The 25,687-nt window shown below is 42.2% G+C and overlaps 1 protein-coding gene across 1 annotated transcript in view; it reads right to left on the reverse strand.

Annotated features, from left to right (window-relative positions):
• The window catches only part of LOC108439403 (zinc finger protein GLIS1), a 174,146-nt gene extending 152,138 nt beyond the window's left edge, over positions 1–22,008 (reverse strand). Inside the window, exons 1-2 of the mRNA XM_037535729.1 lie at positions 21,942–22,008; positions 21,509–21,787 (exon numbers count right to left, since the gene is read on the reverse strand). Of these exons, the coding sequence (XP_037391626.1) occupies positions 21,509–21,761 (253 nt within the window). The 5' untranslated portion in view covers positions 21,762–21,787; positions 21,942–22,008. The remainder of the gene's footprint in view (positions 1–21,508; positions 21,788–21,941) is intronic.
• Between the last annotated feature and the right edge of the window lie 3,679 nt (positions 22,009–25,687).

Genomic DNA, 25,687 nt, shown 5'->3' on the forward strand with positions numbered 1-25,687 from the left:
CTGTAAGATGATCGAAAATGACGCATGTGTAGGATTTATGTTCTGAATGGCTACCCTGTGTTATGCCATTTTCAAAACGTGGTCCAGGCTGAAATACTCATAACTGGGCAGAGGTAACCTGCTGTAGCCTGTAGTTATAGCGAGTAGTTATAAACGCATATTTGGGTGAAACTGTCATGATGAATGGACCAATAAGAATGCTGCAAAATTACCCGGAATGAAAACTCTTTACATTAATTTACATTAAACACGAAGAACATTTGGGACATTGATGACACATGAAAGCAGTGATGATATGAACTCTTCATTTTCATGTATGTTCTGTATGGACTGTTTAAAAACAATGTTTGTATATCACAGCAAACTTTTATTTTGAAGCTGTGGTGGTTGGTTAGTGTAGTGGTTAACACCTCTGCCTTCTATGCTGTAGACTGGGGTTCAATCCCCACCTGGGCAAACACCCTACACTATACCAATAAGAGTCCTTGGGCAAGACTCCTAACACCGCCTTGGCCTTCCTGTGTAAAAATGATCAAATTGTACGTCGCTCTGGATAAGAGCGTCAGCCAAATAATGTAAGTAAGGAAAAATCTTTTTTCCATGATACGGGCCCTTCAGTCTGATTTAAAAAGGCCAGACGTTTGTGTTTAATCAGTGCTGCACAGTGCTGTGTCACCCTGCCATATGTGGTCCTGGATGGGACACTCGGGATGTCCTGTACTGTAAAAGTAGCTTGAATCACGTCCTATGAACCTTTTCTTGCTCCTCTTTACTGTCGTGCTCTCCGACGGGCTCAGGTTTGTTCAGCTTGTGGAGCGTTTTCGAGGTACTGTAATGTAATCTCTGTGGCATTTCTGGGTATAAAAGAATAATAGTTGATAGTAATAAAAGCAGCAGCGGGGAGCTGGCATTGGGGCGAGTGTCCATGTTTGTGTTTCATTAGAGAAGAGAGCGAGTGAGAGAGAAGGAAAAACAGCTGGACGGCTACAAAGACCCACCATCCGTCACCTTCAGCACTGCGTCAACACACTCGCGCCGGACCTGCTGCTTCGCCGGACCCCCGACACGCACACACACGCTCACGCGGGGGGAGGCCACCCCTGCCTTTCGCACATTAAACATTCCACCAACAGAATACATTTTTTGTCCATGCATAGAATTTTAAAAGTGCATAATCTTTTATTTTAAGTAACAGTTGTGTCGCTGTTTTTGTACGGTTTAGCTCAGAGCTGGAACGATCATGAAATTTTAGCCGACAATTAATTTTGTTATAAATAATTTGCAAACTCAGCAAAGCTACGTCGACAAGAGAGCGAAAAAACTCATGCAAGCATACACGCACACATCAGCCCGAAATTAAGCTAATGTTACTCAGTGCCAGCGGTGGACAGTAACTGAGTAACTGAGTAACTGAGTAAATGTAATTAGTTTCTGTACTTTAGTATTTTTGGAGTATCTGTACTGAAGTTTCTCCATTCTGGACTTTTTCCTTTCACTCCACTACATTTCAGAGTCTAATATCCGACTTTTTCCTCCTACATTCTGAGAAATCTGTCGTTCCTTTTGGTTTCTGTGTGTATAAAAACGTAACATATCAAAACGAAAGAAGCGCAAAGCCAGAGCACCAATCAGGGCCCAGCGGTCACTTTGTTTAGAGCTGGTTTTGACCTGTTGGTCATACCGACCCAGTGCAGCACGCGGTTCAACGTCAGCGCAGCAGCGTAAAACTTTGGGAGAGTCTGTTCAACATAAATGATGAACTAACCTAACTTTGTGTAAATAGAGCTCAATATAGAAATATGTCCACATATGCAGTCGAGACTGACGCGGCTTTTTTCTGAATTTCTACAAACACCATTTCATTTTATAGTAAATGAGTTTGGGCTGGTTTATGTTTATGAACAGACGCCTACAGATCAACATAGTAAAGGAGCTCATCTGTGATCCTGAGTTTAAAGCCAGTTTTTATTCAACTTAAACTTGGAACTAAGTTGTAAATAAATCTGAAACTGAAACTTTGCTTGTGTGTAAAAAGTGATTTCAGAGCCACTCGGTTCTCCCTGATGGAAACTGTTTACCTTCAGTGTTTTGTGCTTCTGATCATTTTAATAGACGTCAGCGTCACTAATTAATGACATTCTATTAAAAGACTGGTTTACCAAGAGAGACGCTGGAGGACTTTCACCTGAAATGAGTTCATGAAGCCAGTCTGGTTATAAAAATGATAACAGGACATCAGAGCCAGATTTACTCTTTTAGTACTTTTACTTTATACTTAAGTACATTTGAAGGTAAATACTTTAGTACTTTTACTCAAGTGGAGGTCTAAAGGGAGGAACTTCTACTTTTACTGGAGTGATATTTCACCTTGAGTATCTACTTTAACTCCAGTACATGATCTGTGCACTTCGTCCAGCTCTGCTCAGCGCTGCCTTCTAAGCATGCAAGTAGCAGATCTTTTTTTTTTTGCTTTTATAAGACCCATAATGTCAACTCACTCAATTTCTATTGTTTGTTGCAGCATATTATGACTGTGAAATCCAACAACTGTGGGAAATGTCTGCAGTTAAATAACCTTAAATAACTGCTATCAACTCAAATAACTGCAGTTAGGTGATTTGGTAATAATTGTGACAGAGGCCTGGTTTAGTTTGATGGTGAAGACATTAGGCTTTCTGGCTTATTTTTAAGTGCTAACAGTGTGTGTGCACTAATTACCCTGAGGGCACTTACTTTGGACATGCTGCTCCAAAGGGTTTTCATGATGTACGGTAAATGGGTTTCACTAACACAGCTGAACATGCCGTTTAAGTGTGTTTAGGTGTAGAACTCTACTAGCCTAAAACTGGTTAATAATTCAGTTTTAATATTTTTACCATTAAAGACGACATAAACCGACCAAAACATGTGCGAGACAGTTTTATCTAACCCGTTAACTCTTACGGCGTAATGCATGTGGACCATTCCTTCCTACATAACTGTAACTCCATAACTACATAACTTACCCATCACTTCAATAGTAGTAGTTATTGAAGAATTCATAGTAGATATTAAATATTAACCCTTAAAATTGAAGGGGACGTCCACCAAATTCCCCATTTTTCTGAATAATGTGAATGAAACGTTTGGTCTGGTGTGAAACGCTCTGTTCTAGAGAAACGCACCGAGCCAGAGTTGTTCACAGTGGTGGTGATGGGAACCAGACGTCCACCTCTAAAATCTCCCTCTAGTAGAAAATTATTACATGAATTGGTTATGAACGCAGTGCCTGATGCCTGAGACATGGTTTCAGGGTAGTTTTGAAAAATGATTTTTCTCTAGAAAATCTGTCAAGGTGGAGAGGAAAAAGAATCCCATTTAGTTTTTTCTCCGTTATCATGATTTTACTATTATCTATCAAATATTAAAAAACCCAGAGGACGCAAGGAGGTTCACTGGTGGTTCTGGATAGTGAATACCTATATTTGTGTTGTAGACATCACAAAACCTGTTTCCCATTATTTATATGGTAAAGAATGTCGAGTCATTACATTGTTCAGTAATAGACCATTTCACATCAACACCACTCTCGGTGACGTCTGCCTAACGCCCCAATGTAGACAAATCGGTGGTGTTCGCCTTCAATAGGTGAATAATACGTTGTTAATGAGTGCTTAAAGAATGAAATAGCAATTACACGGTTTTTCATTTCTGTGCTGGTGTTCTTTCAAATATATGGTGGGATAAAAAAGGGTCCTCTGCTGCTTGGACCGTGTCCCTTAACACCCTACTGCAGGAAGCGTCCGGCACAGGCTCCACCCCCAGAGAGGATTTTTCTTTGATGAAGCAAAAAGGAGCGCAAGGGCCAAGAACAGCAAGTGCCACTGCATGAAATGTAAATTAAAAAAAGAAAAAAGAAGGGAAAAAAATCCCGCGCTCCCTCTCAAATGCAGTCTGGAGACACAGTCGCTGCCGTCTAAAAATGCATGAGTAATTGGGGTTGTGTGGACGTGCGGTTAGCCGTGGCATGCTAACCTGGCACGGTCAGCGACTGAATCGCCTTCATCCCGGCACACAGAGACAGAGAGAGCAGATCCATTTCACATGGGGCAGGAATCTGAGCCCTGTATCAAAAAGCAAAGATGGAAGCAGATGGGAAAAAAGGTTGGAGAGTGTGGGCGAAGTTTTTATGAGTGATTCTCAAGACAAGGTTCAAGCTAAAAATACCTTTTATGATGATCCGAACTCAGGAGCCAACTGTGTTTTTCCCCTGCTCAAACCCGGGCCTAAAGCGCACTTCCCCTGGTATTCCAGAGATATTTCAACACTTATTCGAACCAGATAATATTTTTTAGCAGAGTTATTGGTTTGGTGGTTAAACTGGAAGGTTGTATTGGCAGAGTTTCCGTTAGGATTACGGACGCCTCAGGCTGATTCTCAAACATGGCCATTTTGAATTTTATAGGTACAAAAACACAAACCACGTTCTTTGTAAATGACACAAATAAGATGCCACTGTTGGCCATCCTTAAAACAAATAGTAGTGTCTGCGCACAAAGTTTAACTATAAAAATGTCCATTCGATTCAAGTTTGTTTGCATAGAACTTTTTACATGAGACACTGTCCCAAAGCAGCATGTCCAGAAATGCAGGTCTAACTCCCTAATCAGCCAAAGGAGAGTGTGTCAGGAAAAACTCCTCAACATGAGGAAAATCCACTGACAGACATCGAAACTCAAAAGGAAAAACTCCCAAAGAACATGACGGAAACACTGAGGGTAACCAAGAGTGAAAAAAGGAGTCTACCTTGTTTGGTCCGGACCTTCGGACTGTTCGGTTCGGTCTAAACCAAAATAGCAGATGTAAAGGGTGCCTCAGACCACGATCCAGACCACACAAGTCAAAATCAGTGGCCTTAGTCCAGATCAAACTGAACCAGGGTTTGGTGCTTTTGTGGATGCATCGGACTTTTGGACCAATTACAGGAAGGTTAGGCAGCGTATTGTCACCCATTAAATGACAGGAGAGAAAGAATCGTAAGTGAAGGAAAATAAGCTGCAGTTGCTCATAGAGACATAGCAGCACACTATGGTCCAATGAAAAAGTCAAAAATCAACATTTTTCTCCACTCAAATGAAAAACACCACCCACTGAACCCGACAACGATATCTGACGCACGCTCCTACACAAACCAATTCAGGAGAAACAGGAGATAACCACATCAAACGTAGATATATAGGCAACATAACGTAACAAAAAACATGAACCTTGGTTTTGACCTTGGTCCAGACTCTCAGGTGTGAAAACCCCCTAGGAGCAACCCGTCCTCCTTTGGGCAGCAATACTAGTAGGACATGTTTGGCAGATATGGAACACAGTGGAACACACAGAGAATCGAAGAAATAGAACATGGTAGAAGACATAGAACATGGTGGGACACCCAGAGGATGGTAGATACAGAACATGGTGGGACACACAGATATTGGAAGATATAGAACATGGTGGAACACCCAAAGGATGGTAGATATAGAACATGGTGGAACACCCAGAGGATGGTAGATATAGAACATGGTGGAACACACAGAGGATGGAAGATATAGAACATGGTGGGACACCCAGAGGATGGAAGATACAGAACATGGTGGGACACCCAGAGGATGGAAGATACAGAACATGGTGGAACACTCAGAGGATGGTAGATATAGAACATGGTGGAACACACAGATATTGGAAGATATAGAACATGGTGGAACACACAGAGGATGGAAGATATAGAACATGGTGGAACATCCAGAGGATGGTAGATATAGAACATGGTGGAACACTCAGAGGATGGTAGATATAGAACATGGTGGAACACACAGAGGATGGAAGACATAGAACATGGTGGAACACTCACAGGATGGTAGATATAGAACATGGTGGAACACACAGAGGATGGTAGACATAGAACATGGTGGAACACTCAGAGGATGGTAGATATAGAACATGGTGGGATACACAGAGGATGGTAGGTATAGAACATGGTGGAACACTCAGAGAATGGTCGATATAGAACATGGTGGAACACTCAGAGGATGGTCGATATAGAACATGGTGGAACATCCAGAGGATGGTAGATATATAGAACATGGTGGAACACTCAGAGGATGGTAGATATAGAACATGGTGGAACATCCAGAGGATGGTAGATATATAGAACATGGTGGAACACCCAGAGGATGGTAGATATAGAACATGGTGGGACACACAGAGGATGGTAGACACAGAACATGGTGGAACACCCAGAGGATGGTAGATATAGAACATGGTGGGACACACAGAGGATGGTAGACATAGAACATGGTGGAACACCCAGAGGATGGTAGATATAGAACATGGTGGGACACATAGAGGATGGTAGCCATAGAACATGGTGGAACACTCAGAGGATGGTAGATATAGAACATGGTGGGACACACAAAGGATGGTAGACATAGAACATGGTGGAACACTCAGAGGATGGTCGATATAGAACATGGTGGAACATCCAGAGGATGGTAGACACAGAACATGGTGGAACACACAGAGGATGGTAGATATAGAACATGGTGGAACACACAGAGGATGGTCGATATGGAACATGGTGGAACACCCAGGGGATGGTAGACACAGAACATGGTGGAACACCCAGAGGATGGTAGATATAGAACATGGTGGAACACACAAAGGATGGTAGACATAGAACATGGTGGAACACACAGAGGATGGTAGATATAGAACATGATGGAACACACAGAGGATGGTAGACATAGAACATGGTGGAACACCCAGGGGATGGTAGACACAGAACATGGTGGAACACACATAGGATGGTAGACATAGAACATGATGGAACACACAGAGGATGGTAGATACAGAACATGGTGGAACACCCAGAGGATGGTAGATCTAGAACATGGTGGAACACACAGAGGATGGTAGATATAGAACATGGTGGAACACCCAGAGGATGGTCGATATAGAACATGGTGGAACACTCAGAGGACGGTAGACATAGAACATGGTGGAACACACAGAGGATGGTCGATATAGAACATGGTGGAACACTCAGAGGATGGTAGATATAGAACATGGTGGAACACTCAGAGGATGGTCGATATAGAACATGGTGGAACATCCAGAGGATGGTAGATATATAGAACATGGTGGAACACCCAGAGGATGGTAGACATAGAACATGGTGGGACACACAGAGGATGGTAGACATAGAACATGGTGGAACACTCAGAGGATGGTCGATATAGAACATGGTGGGACACACAGAGGATGGTAGACACAGAACATGGTGGAACACCCAGAGGATGGTAGATATAGAACATGGTGGGACACACAGAGGATGGTAGACATAGAACATGGTGGAACACTCAGAGGATGGTAGATATAGAACATGGTGGGACACACAGAGGATGGTAGACATAGAACATGGTGGAACACTCAGAGGATGGTAGATATAGAACATGGTGGAACACTCAGAGGATGGTCGATATAGAACATGGTGGAACATCCAGAGGATGGTAGATACAGAACATGGTGGAACACACAGAGGATGGTAGATATATAGAACATGGTGGAACACCCAGAGGATGGTAGACATAGAACATGGTGGAAAACACAGAGGATGGTCGATATATAGAATATGGTGGAACATCCAGAGGATGGTAGATATATAGAACATGGTGGAACACACAGAGGATGGTAGATATAGAACATGATGGAACACACAGAGGATGGTAGATATAGAACATGATGGAACACACAGAGGATGGTAGACATAGAACATGGTGGAACACCCAGGGGATGGTAGACACAGAACATGGTGGAACACCCAGAGGATGGTAGATATAGAACAGGGTGGAACACCCAGAGGATGTTAGATATAGAACATGGTGGAACACCCAGAGGATGTTAGATATAGAACATGGTGGAAAACACAGAGGATGTTAGATATAGAACATGGTGGAACACCCAGAGGATGGTCGATATAGAACATGGTGAAAACAATGAGAAAGGACCACCTAATCAGCTGTATCATGACTGCAGAGGCAGCAGCAGCTGCCTAGTGTCCTTCGTTGTCTGCTGCCCTGTGTTTCTAAGTGGAGTTGGCCATCCATGCAGTGTGATTTACAGTACAGGGGACTTATGGATCATGACCACAAACACAGTGTGACTGATGTAGTAAACATGTGTGGTGCTCATCCTCCAGTCGTGAAATTCCATCAACACTGGTCACTGGAGATGCATGAGACCTACGGAAATGCCAGGTGTAAACGGCCGTAAGCCCCCGACCCTCCCCCCACTTTAGTGGAAATCTGAATGAAAATGAATCATCGGCACATTTCTGAACATTAAAATTGAGTTCATTAAAACGTATGTAGATATAAAACAACATAGTCAGATATAAAACAACGTACTCAGATATAAAACAACATAGTCAGATATAAAACAACGTACTCAGACATAAAACAACATAGTCAGATATAAAACAACGTACTCAGATATAAAACAACATAGTCAGATATAAAACAACGTACTCAGATATAAAACAACATAGTCAGATATAAAACAACGCACTCAGATATAAAACAACATAGTCAGATATAAAACAACGTACTCAGATATAAAACAACATAGTCAGATATAAAACAACGTACTCAGATATAAAACAACGTACTCAGACATAAAACAACGTACTCAGATATAAAACAACGTACTCAGATATAAAACAACATAGTCAGATATAAAACAACATACTCAGATATAAAACAACATAGTCAGATATAAAACAACGTACTCAGATATAAAACAACATAGTCAGATATAAAACAACGTACTCAGATATAAAACAACGTACACAGATATAAAACAACGTACTCAGACATAAAACAACGTACTCAGATATAAATCAACATAGTCAGATATAAAACAACGTACTCAGATATAAAACAACGTACTCAGACATAAAACAACGTACTCAGATATAAAACAACGTACTCAGACATAAAACAACATAGTCAGATATAAAACAACGTACTCAGACATAAAACAACATAGTCAGATATAAAACAACGTACTCAGATATAAAACAACATAGTCAGATATAAAACAACGTACTCAGATATAAAACAACATAGTCAGATATAAAACAACGTACTCAGATATAAAACAACGTACTCAGACATAAAACAACGTACTCAGATATAAATCAACATAGTCAGATATAAAACAACGTACTCAGATATAAAACAACGTACTCAGACATAAAACAACGTACTCAGATATAAAACAACGTACTCAGATATAAAACAACATAGTCAGATATAAAACAACGTACTCAGATATAAAACAACATAGTCAGATATAAAACAACATAGTCAGATATAAAACAACGTACTCAGATATAAAACAACATAGTCAGATATAAAACAACGTACTCAGATATAAAACAACGTACTCAGACATAAAACAACGTACTCAGATATAAAACAACGTACTCAGATATAAAACAACATAGTCAGATATAAAACAACGTACTCAGATATAAAACAACATAGTCAGATATAAAACAACATAGTCAGATATAAAACAACGTACTCAGATATAAAACAACATAGTCAGATATAAAACAACGTACTCAGATATAAAACAACATACTCAGATATAAAACAACATAGTCAGATATAAAACAACGTACTCAGATATAAAACAACATAGTCAGATATAAAACAACATAGTCAGATATAAAACAACGTACTCAGATATAAAACAACATAGTCAGATATAAAACAACGTACTCAGATATAAAACAACATACTCAGACATAAAACAACATAGTCAGATATAAAACAACGTACTCAGATATAAAACAACATACTCAGACATAAAACAACATAGTCAGATATAAAACAACGTACTCAGATATAAAACAACATACTCAGACATAAAACAACATAGTCAGATATAAAACAACGTACTCAGATATAAAACAACATACTCAGACATAAAACAACGTACTCAGATATAAAACAACGTACTCAGATATAAAACAACATACTCAGATATAAAACAACGTACTCAGACATAAAACAACATAGTCAGATATAAAACAACGTACTCAGATATAAAACAACATAGTCAGATATAAAACAACATACTCAGATATAAAACAACATACTCAGATATAAAACAACGTACTCAGATATAAAACAACGTACTCAGACATAAAACAACATACTCAGACATAAAACAACATAGTCAGATATAAAACAACATACTCAGATATAAAACAACGTACTCAGATATAAAACAACGTACTCAGACATAAAACAACGTACTCAGATATAAAACAACGTACTCAGACATAAAACAACGTACTCAGATATTAAACAACGTACTCAGATATAAAACAACGTACTCAGACATAAAACAACGTACTCAGATATAAAACAACATACTCAGATATAAAACAACATAGTCAGATATAAAACAACGTACTCAGACATAAAACAACGTACTCAGATATAAAACAACGTACTCAGATATAAAACAACGTACTCAGAAATAAAACAACGTACTCAGAGATAAAACAACATACTCAGACATAAAAAAACATACTCAGATATAAAACAACGTACTCAGAGATAAAACAACGTACTCAGATATAAAACAACGTACTCAGAGATAAAACAACGTACTCAGATATAAAACAACGTACTCAGATATAAAACAACATACTCAGATATAAAACACATGTGAACACACACAGAATACTAAACATAGAACATGCTGAAAACCAAACAGCATAGCAGAGTCACAACATGGACACCTACAGTGTGGCATTAGATCATATGCCTTTAATATATTCATAACAACTAAAAATGCGCAAATCATTTAATATTTTAAACAGAAACAAGTTTAGAAACCAAAACTTTGCTATGACTAGGTAACACACCTATTTACAGGCAGCGTCACTAACTCCCTGGAGTCCACAAACCTGTGCCCAATTCTGTGTTTGTTCATGTTTCTCTATTTTTGTGATAATGCAGTGCAGAAATACGTTCAAACGTGTCCTGAATCCGTAGAGTCGCCCTTTCCATTCCATCTCGTCAAGAGATCGAACATGGCTCACATCCGGAGTTATGAGCCTATGAAGACGGACCAAGATACACGTCACCTGCCTCTCACCGTGTGGAACTGGTGGATTCATGTGTCCGTCTACATTTAGTGTGAAACTGACCAATGGACACTCAGGAAATCACTAAGGACTGACCACTACGCCAGAAACCCTCCATTCTTCATTCAGTCCACATCGGAGACACGTGTGAAATGGCGTGCAGGGAGTTCACAGCTGCTGAAGCTGCTGCAGCACTTTTGGAAAGTAGTGATGAAGATAAAGGACCATTATGTGAAAAATATGGGCATCATGTTGTATGCAAGTCCCCAAATTTCAAAAGATATGCAAAACCCGAGAACATGCCCTCCGAGGTCAGCCGGGTTTGCTCTAGTAGCCGTTACCAGTGGGCGACAATGCTATGTAAAAGCAGTATGTCAACAGGACCAGCCACTGTGGAGGTTACTTTGGACCATAACTTTATTATTTTTCTTTCAGAAAAAATATTTACATTTTAGGTTTGTTAGTACCGACACAGACTACCAACACTGGGGGCAGTCGTGGGCTGGAGGTTAGGGAACCAGTCTTGCGACCAGAAGGTCGCCGGTTCGATCCCTTGAGCCCACTGTATGTGACTGAAGTCCCCTTGAGCAAGACACCTAACCCCCCAACTGCTCCTTGAGCTCTACGGATAGGGCTGCCCACTGCTGCGGCCAGGTGTGCTCACTGCCCCCTTGTGTGTGTGCAGTGTTTCACTGCACACATGGGTTATATTGTGGATGTGAAATTTCCCCATTGTGGGACTAATAAGGGTCTCTTAATTAATGAATAAAATCTCTATATTCAAAAATGATAAAAACCTTTGAGGAACGTTTGTGCCACACTACGGCAAATATTCAATATACCATGTTAAAACAAGGTATTGAAGACAGCGTAACTGAATGATAGAAAAGCCCTTGGCCTGTCACACATGCGTGAGGTTGAGGTCGTGCCAAGTGGAAAAATATCCTGTGGACCACTACTGTAATGTTCAACCACCGCAAGTTTATCTATTGTTACTCACTCTCTTTGACTTTAATACACTTAGAACTTCAGCACTCATTTTCAGACTTTCCAGTCGTTTTTGTTGTCGACAGTCATCACTACTACTCTGACTCTATAAACCTTCAAACAAGTTAGGCCGAATCAACAGACAAGAAAAGCCCCGGAGATCCGCATGTTTAGAGTGACTAAACGCGCCGTGGTCCCCCAAACAGCCAGTTAATTCTCTGACTCTGAAAAGTGTTTTCTCATTAGAACACAGTGAGTGAGTGTTTCAGGCCTCTCTTGCCCAACGCTGCTGAAATACCCCGAAAAAACACCGCTGAAAACCATCGTCGGCACTTTGTGAATCACTGGAACAGGCTGTAAACATTACAGAGGCCAAACACAAGCTAATTACCCACAGCAAAGCCAGTGGAGTCACTCAGAAAGGACTATGAGAAAGAGTGTGAGAGAGAGGACAGGGAGAGAGAAAGGAAGAGATGAAAAGAACGACAGAGAGAAAGACAGAATGAGCAAGAAAAACAGACGGCAGGCGTTAGAGCGGGCAAAGGGAGAGAGAGAGAGTGAAAGAGCAAGACGGAGAAGGAGAACACAGAGTTTACGGGGTCTACGTTTAACATTCTCCCTCTCTCCTAAACTCCTAATTACGCAATCCTGATTCAACCACAGCAGTTTAGCACTGATGCAACACCTGACTTTGCATAGCAGCACGCGCGCCAAGTCCGTCACGAGCGCTAAAACAACAGGCGCCTGTTGATGAACGAGGGCTTTCACTGCTAACACTTCATCTCGATGATTCACCGTAGATGCTCGCTTTATCTTTTCACAACTGACGCAAACGATATTTCTAGATGCGGCAATGTTGCCATCACATTTACACTAACCTCTAATAAATCTAATAAAGCTGAAACGTCATACATTTTTATCGTGTGTCAAAAATCAACAATGAAGACACTCTTTTTTTATGTCCCATGCGTCAAACACAAGGAAACAATTCTATTCGGCCTGTGAAATTGTTTTAGTTTCCTATAAATATTAGCCCGTTTCCCAATGCGAGGCACTACAACCCCCATCGTACACGCAACGTAATGTGTGCTTCCGCCCCCTGCCAACAACAATGTATAGGACAGCGGTTACGCCACAACTCTTCCACACCAATCACCAAATACAGTAACTGCGATTCAGCAGGCCAACCAATATTAAGACCTCGCAGGCTAAAAACACTTAGCTAGCTACAAAGTGACCACAAGAACAATGGACGGTGAAATCTGTCTTGTTGGCAGAGATAATGTGGTCGTAACGAAAGGATGAATGGCAGAAGGAATATGTAAGTCAGGCCGATAGAGGCTACGTTCACATTACCAGCCCTGATGTGACTCAGATCTGGTGTTTTCAGGGCAAATCTGATCTTTTCAAATCCGACCTGAGACACTTTCATATGTGGTCCTAGATTGGATACGTATCTGATTCGTGGCCCTGTGACCTCAATGTGACGCTCAGATCAGAATTCATGTCCTTTTTTCCCGCTGCGCTATCACTCAGCGTTACTCTGGCAGCAGCGCCGAACAGACGTTAAAGCCTGTAAACGGTGGAAAAGCAGGTCGTCTCACCTTTTCCTCCTTTGTCTGGCTCTAATAATGAAGCTGAGAGCTGATCAGAGTTAATGATCTTCTCAGCGAAGCTCGTTCTGCTCGTTAGTTTGTGCTGATGATGCAGTGATTCAGTCACGTGACGTTACTGAGCAGGAGGAGCTCATGAGGGTCAGTTCAGGAGCCAGTTCATCACATTAATGATGGATTTGAGTCTCTGACCTAAACGAGTGTGAACCATCGAGTCAGAGAGATCGGATCTGAGCAACGAGGCTTGTAACGTGAACGTAGCTATAGTGTGCCCAGAAAAAAGCAAGCATGCGTGGGACTCCAACTTGTCGGTTACAGAAGAGCTTCTGGGTGTTTTGTATGTATCGCTGCTGTCGAGACAAAACCTCGTATCTCCAAAATGGTAACTTTATAGGAGAAGCGAAAAACATGTGTTACTTTTAATGGAAGTCAATGGAACCAGAATTTTTTCCAAGTTAATTCAGGGCATTTATTTTGGTCCATTCGTTGGGAAATTTACAAACTGTGTAAAGGGCAACAGGCATTTTCAAACTATGTTAAAAAAAAAAAAACTTTCAAGGTTTTGTTCCGCCGTATTTTTAACAAACAATGGCCAGTTCGCAAAATGAAATAAACATAGCCATAACTCCACACACTGATCCAGTTTCCAACACAGACATACACGCTTACCAACTACTACATCTGAGGGTACATTTCAATGAGTTCAAGGGAACACAGGGTCAGACGAAACTCTTGGCCTACACAGTATTCTAAACAGAAATTTCCCTTGAAAGGACAGCGTAGTTCAGAACTAGGCCTAGTCCTCATCCCTGAAACCAACCTTTATACTCAGATGTTTACAGACAACGGCTCATCCAGCATTTCTTCCAAAATAAACTTAATGAGGAGTTTGTCCTCCTTTGCTGCAGTAACAGCTTCTACTCTTCTGGGAAGTCTTTGCACCAGATGTTGAAACATTGCTGTGAGGATTTGATTGTACTTTGCCACAAGAGCATTAGTGAGGTCAGTTCCTGAGGTTGGATGATTAGTTCAGGATCACAAATGCCACTCCAACGAAACCTGAATATGATACCATGTCCCCGGAGAAGGAGACACGAGCGAGCGTCAACCAAACAACTAAGACAAAACGCTCTCTCACTGTAATCAATGGCGCTGTCTACACAAGCTGCGAGAGGCAGAGCCTGACGCAATGTAATGCGGTGCGATGCGACACCGTTTTCTGACGGACGCCCGTTTCTGTTTCTCGAAGCATTGCTCTGCCATTCCACCTGAATATGGAAAAAAGAGAAAGTCTTCCATAAAGAGGAGAAAAGAAGGGCTCTCAATAATGAGCAACGAGCTGGCCAACACTAGGGCAGCATAATGCTATTTTATATTATGTAGATTGAATCTAATACTCTCTTTGACCGTGGCCTTAACTTCACCCCATCCTATAGTGGTGGACAGTAACGAAGTCGTTTTTTGGTGTATCTGTACTGAAGTTTCTCCGTTCTGGGCGACTTTTTCCTTTCACTCCACTACATTTCAGAGTCTAATATCCGACTTTTTCCTCCTACATTTTGAGAAATCTGTCGTTCCTTTTGGTTTCTGTGTGTATAAAAATGCAACATGTCAAAACGAAAGAAGCGCAAAGCCAGAGCACCAATCAGGGCCCAGCGGTCACTTTGTTTAGAGCTGGTTTTGACCTGTTGGTCATACCGACCCAGTGCAGCACGCGGTTCAACGTCAGCGCAGCAGCGTAAAACTTTGGGAGAGTCTGTTCAACATAAATGATGAACTAACCTAACTTTGTGTAAATAGAGCTCAATATAGAAATATGTCCACATATGCAGTCGAGACTGACGCGGCTTTTTTCTGAATTTCTACAAACACCATTTCATTTTATAGTAAATGAGTTTGGGCTGGTTTATGTTTATGAACAGACGCCTACAGATCAACATAGTAAAGGAGCTCATCTGTGATCCTGAGTTTAAAGCCAGTTTTTATTCAACTTAAACTTGGAACTAAGTTGTAAATAAATCTGAAACTGAAACTTTGCTTGTGTGTAAAAAGTGATTTCAGAGCCACTCGGTTCTCCCTGATGGAAACTGTTTACCTTCAGTGTTTTGTGCTTCTGATCATTTTAATAGACGTCAGCGTCACTAATTAATGACGTTCTATTAAAAGACTGGTTTACCAAGAGAGACGCTGGAGGACTTTCACCTGAAATGAGTTCATGAAGCCAGTCTGGTTATAAAAATGATAACAGGACATCAGAGCCAGAATTACTCTTTTAGTACTTTTACTTTATACTTAAGTACATTTGAAGGGAAATACTTTAGTACTTTTACTCAAGTGGAGGTCTAAAGGGAGGAACTTCTACTTTTACTGGAGGAATATTTTACCTTGAGTATCTACTTTTACTACAGTACATGGTTTGTGTCCTTCGTCCACCACTGACATCCTCCCTATTTCAGACTGAACACCAGGGAATTCTGCGAGAAGACAGTAAACACACTTAGGTAAGAAGAAATCAACTCGGCGCCAGCACTTTCACTAAACAGGGGCATGGGAAAAAAGTCACAGAGGGAAGTGAAGGATTAAGTCTTAGAAGCTGAGACTCATTACTTTCTTTGTGTATCTGCTTAATTACATATTTAACCACATAGTAAGTTACATACGGAATTCTCTGTGCGCTGTTTCTGTCCGTATCAGTGTCAAGACACGAACAGAGGCAAAGATACAAAGAACATTTTTCTTTCTGCAGAACATTTTACATTTTACGGCATTTGGCTGAAGCTCTTATCCAGAGCGACTTACTATTTGATCATTTTACACAGGCAGGCCAAGGTGGTGTTAGGAGTCTTGCCCAAGGACTCTTATTGGTATAGTGTAGGGTGCTTTGCCCAGGTGGGGATTGAACCCCAGAACATAATAATAAAAATAATAACCATCTCAAAATATAATATCTCAACGGTGGTGTGGAGTGAAAGTGATGTCCCTTCACTCAGCTATGAGTCAGAAATAACTGACATAAAATTCCCAGATTCTTTTATTATTGATGAAGATAACCACGAATGTATGGGTTAAAGTGAAAGGAGAGATCAAAATGAAGATGCAGTCTGGAGTCTGTCCAATCATTCATTATACGTGCTAATAACTTAAGAAGGAAATACCCAGCATGCAATGTGAAGCATGCTTTTATCTGTGGATTAGTCCGCTTTGTGAAATACATTCAGCTCTTTTGCCTAAATTTGGCCTATTCGACGTAACCACTGCATTATGTACCCAAGAGAGACTAAAGTTACTTTACCATTGCGGAAAAAATTACAGCAGCGTCTTTTACGACTATCACGCTGAAAAAAGTCGTGCATTTAAGCGACTTATTTCAAATGTGTACATTCTGTCCACATGAGGAAAGCAGACAAACACTGTGTTGCCTTTCAGTTTACTTTTGGCAGCAGCTGATTACTAAAGGAGAAAACCTCGTCTCCCCAAAACGGGAACTTTACAGGAGAAGGAAAAAACCTACCTTACTTTTAATGGAAGTCAATGGAACCAGACGTCTTTCCAAGTCATTTTCAGCTGTTTCTTTTAGTCCATTCATCATGAAATTTACACACAATGTAAAGAGCAACTTGTATTTTAAATAATGTCAAAAACTAAAAAACGACAAAAATGGAGATACAAGGTTTTCTTCCAACAACAGTAATATTTTGTGACCATTTGCAGTAAATTCACATTTTCCCCCACAAGTATTCCATATGCAAAGAGCATCCCCAATCAAATCAGAACTGTGACGTGGAAAAAAGGGATGCTTATAGTAGTAATAATCACGACTGAGCTTCCGCGGAAAACAGACAAAAACAAAATCAGCACTTTCCCGTGTTTTTCTATGTATGCAATCAATATCAAACTCCTTTCGATATGAAACTCGTGGTAAATGGCAATGGAAGTTTACATCAGGCGAAAAAAAACAGATTTATATGGAGTTTATATGTCACTGCAAAACGGTGGCCAAAGGGTTAGATTTACATCAAATGGCCTAAATAAATCTGTTTGAAAAAGCACTAAACAGCTTCCAGTCACAGCAAAATTTACTGTAAAAAAAAAGAGCAACATGCCTTTTACCCGGCCAAACCTACACATTTTCTCACTTACTGGCAATTACAGCAGCATATGTAGTTTGTTCCACACTGTGGAGCGGCTGGAAGCAGGAGCTTTGAGGAAAACGCATGAGTAACAACTAAACAAAGAGGAAAAAGCCCTTCAGCAAGAGAACCACACAGAGAAAACTCAGGAGAGCTAAATGATGGCCTAAATCAAAGCTAAAACCCCACCTTCTACTGCGTACAGACCCTCCGACAGCATTGAAGACACTGAAACTGCGGGAGAGCTAAAGTCATTTGCCTTCAGTCAGCTGCCTGCTGATGGACGAAGGTGGTGTTAGTGCCATAAACACGGCTACGCTCAGGTTGGACGCACACGGTCGCACTCTGCCTCCGCTTGGGCTGGGGGTATAAATCTCTAACCTCACCATGATGTGAGGTTAGAGATCTTTAGGGAAGGATTCGGCACATTACGAGTTCTCCCATTTCACCGCAGTTTGATTCGATTCAGTCGTTTTGGTGCGATTCAGATCGATCTATCCTTAAAAACCCACTCAGTGTACAAATGTGAACTGGGGTAACGGCACAGAAGTAGAAAAAAAGACGCCGAGCAACTGCCAGAGATCTTCACCTTTGAAAATAGTCGGGAAACGAACGCACGCAGTGCTGAATATTATTGTAAGCGGTGCTCACCATCCTAAACCGAGGCAGCTGAATCCTCACCTTCATGCAGAAATGCATTTCTACACCCGCAGCTTACAGCTTTGTCTCTAACGATTTGTCCAAAAGCCTCGTCAGCATCTCTGTCCAGTCGTTCGTTCGACTTAACGTTGGTCGGCAGTTTTGCATCTTTGCATTAGCGCCACTTGCCGAACACACATTCAAGCTCCTTTCTCCTTTCCAGCTCTGCAGACGCCCACACATTATACACACAACAAACTAAAGAAACTAAAGAAAATAAATAGCAGCCTTCATATTTACCCTTTTACAACGGTCACATTTGTATCAAATATTCCTTGTGCAAAAACACTACTAGAGTAGAAAACAACAACAACAACAACAACAACAACTCAATCAGCATAAAATAACAGAGCACAGTAGACCGCAGAGCTCAGTGGCTTAACCCGAAATAGATTCAAATGAAAGTGGTTTAAAACGCTTTTCTTTCAAATAGGCGCCTTTTCAGCTTCTTGTACCACAAATTAAGAAAGAATTAGACAGACTGTCCTCTATATGTACTATATGGAACATTGGTACAGCAGTAATGTCCAGAGCATTGTGTATTAGGCAGATTAGGGACGAGTCACATCTCAGAGCAACAGCAAAATATCATAAAGTATCACACACCCAATACACATTTGCTACATGTTAAATAATAATAATAATAATAATAATAATAATACATTATTTAATAACACATATCTAAAGGGCAGCTGGTGTTTTTAAATAGTGTGACACTTCTTATGACAGCACTGATCTACTCTTTTGTTCAGTTTGTTCGTTTTGCTCCTGTTTATTTCAAGCTTTCATGCATCACTCCTGTTTCTGCTGAACGGGAAAAGCGCCGCGACACAGTTTAAAATGTGGGTCTGTTTTCAAATTTGTAAATCTCTTACTTTTACGTTCACCGACGCCGTTTGCCCTGCCAGTTTCCAGCTTCGCTGAGCGTTTGGGCTGAATTTGAAAGACAATGAAATTATTCAGTTTGGCTATAAAGGGGGTAAAAGGGCGCAGTTGTGGGACGGAGGCTCATAAATGCGTTCAGAAACATGTGGTTTGAGTTTGGCGAGCAAAAGTCATAATCAAACCCACCGAGACGCTCTGCGCGAGGGGACAAACTGCTAATATAAAAGTCAGATTAGTATAATGATAAGTTTGGGAAGGAGAGGCTAATTGCCCCCGCCGCCTCCCCTACAGACACACACACACACACACACACACACACACACACACACACACACACAGCATCTAATCAGGACGTCCACTTCTAACACAGAGAAGGATGTGCACTTGTTGGTGGAAATTACACTCCGTTGTTACCGGCACGGCCTACGCGGCTTTAAAAGTGTCACTTGTGCACGAGCGTGTGCCGTGTTTTCATGCACTCCAGCACAAGTGTGATTAAACAGTGCTGTGCTCTACCTAACCTGAACCTCAGCATGCAAAAGATCAGCTTTGTCCTTTTGGACAAAAGCTACGATTTTTCCTCACAGGCAGCAAACTGCTGTCCCCACAAACCACAAATGTTCAAGCTCTCATCATCCCCGGGGGGTGTGGTCCCCGCAAAGACATGAATACACACACACACACACACACACACACACACCACACACACAGTAAAAGTAGAAAAAAGTAATTAAATATAAACTACAGACTGTAGAAACATATTCCACTATTCACAAACCAAAACACGGGATAAAACAAATGATGTTCTGCGCTCAGTCTTGTTGTCAGGCTGCCATATAACGTGGCCCTGAGCGCGACGTGGAAAATCTCACCATTTCATTCCGTTTCTGAGAAGACATTTAAACGCTAACGCAAAGCCCCCCAGCAGACACACTTATGCCTCTACACTAATTTTACCCGAGATGCGTCAGAGGAGCGGACAGCGCTCTAAAACCTCCAACACAATCAGCCAGAGCTGCAGGCGCTGCTAAACGCGAAGGGGTGCGATTTGAGCGCAGCGCCGCAGCTGAAGCGCCGGGACTTTCTGGCCGCTGAGCGGAACTGAGCGCATCAGCAGAGGAGTGTGTGAGAACTGAGCGGTGCTCCGTCTGACCAGGAGCAGGATGAGGTTCACGGCCTAATGAGGAGACGCGCACCTCGCCGCTGTAATGAACCCGTCTGTGACACAGACAGACAGACAGACAGACAGACAGACAGGTAAATAAATAAACGGACGCATAGACAAAAACACATAGACGCACAGACAGATAAACAGCCAAACAGACGTGTAAAAACAGCGTTGAGGCGAGCGGCGGTCACACCGGGTACAAATGTGGGAATTCTGTGTCACGGCCGTGTGGAACGGTTTGAGCGGAATCTTTACAGGGAAAAACTTCTGCTCTTACATTTTTGTTCAGCGCAGGCCGATAAACAGACAGACAGATGGACAGATAAGCAAATACATGAGTAGAAACACAAAGATGTACTGTACACGGACAGATACGGACGGACGGACGGACGGACGGAAAATAAACAGAGAGACCAACAGATGAGCAGACAGACAGACAGACAGACAGACAGACAGACAGACAGGGAGGGAGGGAGGGAGGGAGATATACTAGTTACATAAATATAAATACACAGAGGTAAATAAAAACACAGACTGGCAAACAGATGAGAGGACAGAGAGAGAAATGGATGGATGAACAGGATGATTCCAGATTATGATTCCAGATTATAATTCCAGATTATGATTCCAGATTATGATTCCAGATTATAACTCCAGATTATGTACTGATAAACCTGAATAACACAGCAGAGCGCCATAATAACCGCAACCATCATTCACACACACACACACACACACACACACACACACACACACACACACACACACGCGCGCGCACACACACACACACACACACACACACACACACAACTCTGGAGTCTCGCGCGTGTCTTACCGTGATCCTCCATGTGTGTCCTCGCGCTGCTCTCCTCTCCATACCTCTCCGTGGGCAAAGTCGCGCGTCTCTCGCCGGGGGCGCGCATCTGGAGCGCGGAGGCGTCGGTCTCGAGCGCGTGGAGCGCTGCGGAATCCGGAGCGCGCCTCGAGCTCTGCTGGAGCGCTTGCCCGTCGCCGCCCGCGCGTCTCCAGCGCGCGCACACCCGGAGCGCTGAGTCCAGCGCGCGTAGCTCAGATTCAGCCGCGTGCATGTTCACGCGCAGGAGCGCATCCCTACCTGCACGAGACACAGACACTCAAATAAATCTGTGCGCGAGACACGGCTCGCGCTCCCGCAGTCAGACGGAGCAAACGCGCGCGCACGCACACACACACACACACACACACACACACACACACACGCACACACACATGCGCGCGCGCGCACACACCTGTTGCACTCTTGTCGCGGGTTCAGCTTTCGCGTACCGCTGCGCGTGCTCTCCGCGCGCATCTTCCTCCTCTTCCTCCTCCTCCTCCTTTCAGCATCAATACTCAAAATGAACCCGCCCGCTTCCGTCGCTGACTGACAGCCCCAACAGCCAATCAGAGCGAAGCGCTACAGTCGCGGGGACCAATCGGGAGGCAGATGATTCAGGCCGATTCCAGCTCGGATCCATCAGCTAACTGCAGCTCCTCCAGTGGATGTGGGGTGGAGTTCTTCACCGCTGCCGCTACAGTCTGGAGTAAAACGGTTCTTCGATGGAAGAGATGGTTCTGTTTAGAACTGTGAGGTTCTATGTACAGTGTGCACACAGGCTTTCAGGTTCTTTGCATGGTGAAATGGTTCTTCTGATGGATGGTGAATGTGTGGCATATGGTTCTATATAGCACCAAAAAGGGTTCTGCTATTCTGTTGATGTCAAGTTTGTAAACAGTAAGAGAACCCTTCTGTGGTGCTGCGCAGACCCGTTTTCAGGAAAGGTTCTACACAGAACCATAACCATGTACAACCATGTTCTCCATCAATCTTTCATCACGCAAAGAACCATTTGAGCATGAAACGGTTCAGGGTTCTGAAGAGAACCGCTGCCTTCACTAGAGAATCCTTTAGGAACCATCAAAGGAAACACACACACACACACACACACACACACACACACTTTTAAAGCTGCTCACTGACTTGAATAATAGATCAAGCTAAAATAATCAGTGTTTAAACTGAAGCTCCAGAGGTGATAAATGCAGAGTTACATGTTAAAAGGTACCAGGCTGTCACTGGGTCAGTGCCCCTCTTGTCACTGGGGTGGGACCCTCATGGGTACATCTCAGTCCCTTTAGTGAGGGATCATAACTGAACCCTAATCAACTGAAATGATGTGTTCTAAGCTGTACTGACTCCACTCCTCCCGCCTCGCCTCGCCTCCAGGGCTTTATTCTACTGCTCTGTTTTAGAACATTCGGTTATGAAAAGGTACAAATACCAACTTTTCATTTGTATTTGCATAACTATAACCGACTGTCTACAAACATGAACTCAGACTTAATGTTACCTTTCAAAGTTTCATCGTTTAAAAGTTATGATGTTTACAGAGGCTACCAGTCGTTTTTAATGATTTTATTTGCCTAACTGTCAACTCTTTCAGGCCCAACCCAAACCCAGACTACGATGCTCTGAAGTACAGCCGGCAACCTGAGCTGATAAACACAGAAATCAGAGTAAAATCACTTTTTACATTGTGGAACATTTCTGGCATTTGGCTGACGCTCTTGTCCAGAGCGACTTACAGTTTGATCATTTTACACAGGGAGGCGAAGGCGGTGTTGGGAGTCTTGCCCAAGGACTCTTATTGGTATAGTGTAGGGTGTTTACCCAGGTGGGGCTTGAACCCCAGTCTACAGCGTAGAAGGCAGAGGAGTTAACCACTACACTAACCAACCACTCTGAACCGGGAGCTGAAGCTCCATTAAAGTACTCAGCTCGACGCGCTACAGAGCTGTTTACTGGCTAAAAGACGAATCGATTTGAAATCTAAAGTGGTTTTCAAATCAAGCAGTTGCCGTTTTAAATAGAGCCTACATTGTCAAGTGTCTCCCGCTTTAAGTGGGGAAATTTAGCCTGATATCATGGAGCCTGTGAACTGCCTGAGCAATCGAAAGCAGCCAAACACACACGTGCTGCATGCAAGACAACTCAACCAACCAACTGTCAGTCTGACACACTTCAGCACTTCAGCCTCTGGCAGAAAGTGGACGTTCTGGTCATCCTGGCCCAACAGGCATGGCAATTTGCCATTTCAACAGCCAGGAATTGGGGACAATAAGAGGTTTTCTCTTTTTAAGGGGATAAATAATTAGAAAAATGATAAACAGAAATAAATAAAGTGAGGAATCATCCTGTATACTGACACCAACATATCAAAACTGTAACTTTCCGTTCTTTTTTCCTTAATCTTGCTATTTCTATGTTTATCTTATCTAGAATTTGAATACATCGACCTGCACTAAGGTTAGAAAAGCCATGGTGTAGGCGCAGAACTGTAAACACTAAACGTTCTTTAGGTGGTTTATTATTTAAATGGGTCTTCTCTAAAGTCGGCTCTTCTGGGAAGACTTTACGCTGGATGTTGGAACACTGCTGTGAGGATTTGACTGAGCATTAGTGAGGTCAGGTACTGATGTCGGATGGTCACAAACTCATCCCAAAGGTATTGGACGGAGCTCCATCACTCCACTGTTCCTCTGCTCCACAGCCCAGTGCTGGGGGCTTTATACCCCTCTAGCCCATGCGTGGCATTGGGCATGGTGATCCACGGCTCGTGTGCAGCTGCTCCACAGCTTCCCGTTCTGTTCTACTGGTCAGTGCTTTTCTGTGGATTCAGCAGCTGGATTCAGTAATTAGAAGGGCTGTCTGGACACCTTTGAACATATAGAGCATCACACTTAAAGTGACAGTTCTTCAAGGGTTCTTTAGTCAGGGTTAGTTCAGTTTACCCTCCACGTGATTAAAGGGTTCTCTGCATCATGAACGGATTCTTGAGACTGATGGAGAACGTGCCGTAGATGGTTCTTTAAGAACATAGAAACCTTTGGGTATGCAGTGCTAATGTCTATATTATTATAAAATGATATTCTTTAATAAAAATTGTCTTCAGGTAAGGGAAAAGAAACAGAGCTGGCTTTTAAGACAAGGCGACAGAAAAGGCATAAAGGGTAGTGAGTGATATTTTATGGGTGTCTTTCAAATCTGCTCAGTTTAAAGGCAGCACACTTTGTGTAGAGCCTGTCACAGAGAAGTATTATTTTATTATTGCGTCATTATTAGTTTTATTATTATAGACTAGCCCTTGAATAACACCGTCTTTAAGCGTTCTGATCATTCTAAATACTTGAGGTCCGTTACTGGTGCGGTAGAATGCAGCACTCATAAACAGCGCATTGGAGGAAAACAGTGCAATTAGATTTTCTGTGCTTTTCTGCCCCCTGGTGGCCACTACCCTGTTAGTTCAGGATGCCATTTCAATCAGTTTAGATGGGTTTGTCACTCTTTTGACAGAGGCTCGAACGCATAATATCACTTGATTGACCAGATTGATGGAGAACATGCTGTAGATGGTTCTATATAGTTCTTCATAGCACCAAAAAGGGTTCTGCAACTGACACAGTGTCGAGCTTGTAGCTTATATTTGAGCAAAAATCAAGTTTGCAAATACATAAACATTTTTACATAGAATGCATTCTTTTCATGAGCATAGAACAGCATAACGCAGTTTAACACTGTCGTTATATTTTTGAGCACTTTTTGAACAGTTATAGGACTTTATAACAGCACCTTATGTACATTCATGACGCCAATAAGTGTAAATGGCCTTTCTCAGCCAATCAGCCAGCAGCTCTATGTCCAAACAATCAGTACTCAGCAGCAGTAAACCTAACCAATCAGCACTCAGTAGCACTAAGTCTGATCAATAAGCACTTAGTAGCGCTAATACTAACTAATCAGCTCTCAGTAGCAGTAAACCTAACCAATCAGCACTCAGTAGCAGTAAACCTAACCAATCAGCACCCAGTAGCAGTAAACCTAACCAATCAGCACTCAGTAGCATTAATGCTGGTCAATAAGCTCTTAGTAGCACTAATCCTAGCCAATGAGCGCTCAGTAGCAGTAATTCTAACCAATCAGCACTCAGTAGCTCTA

This window comes from Pygocentrus nattereri, chromosome 28 (genome assembly GCF_015220715.1).
Source record: "Pygocentrus nattereri isolate fPygNat1 chromosome 28, fPygNat1.pri, whole genome shotgun sequence".
Taxonomy (NCBI): Eukaryota; Metazoa; Chordata; class Actinopteri; order Characiformes; family Serrasalmidae; genus Pygocentrus; species Pygocentrus nattereri.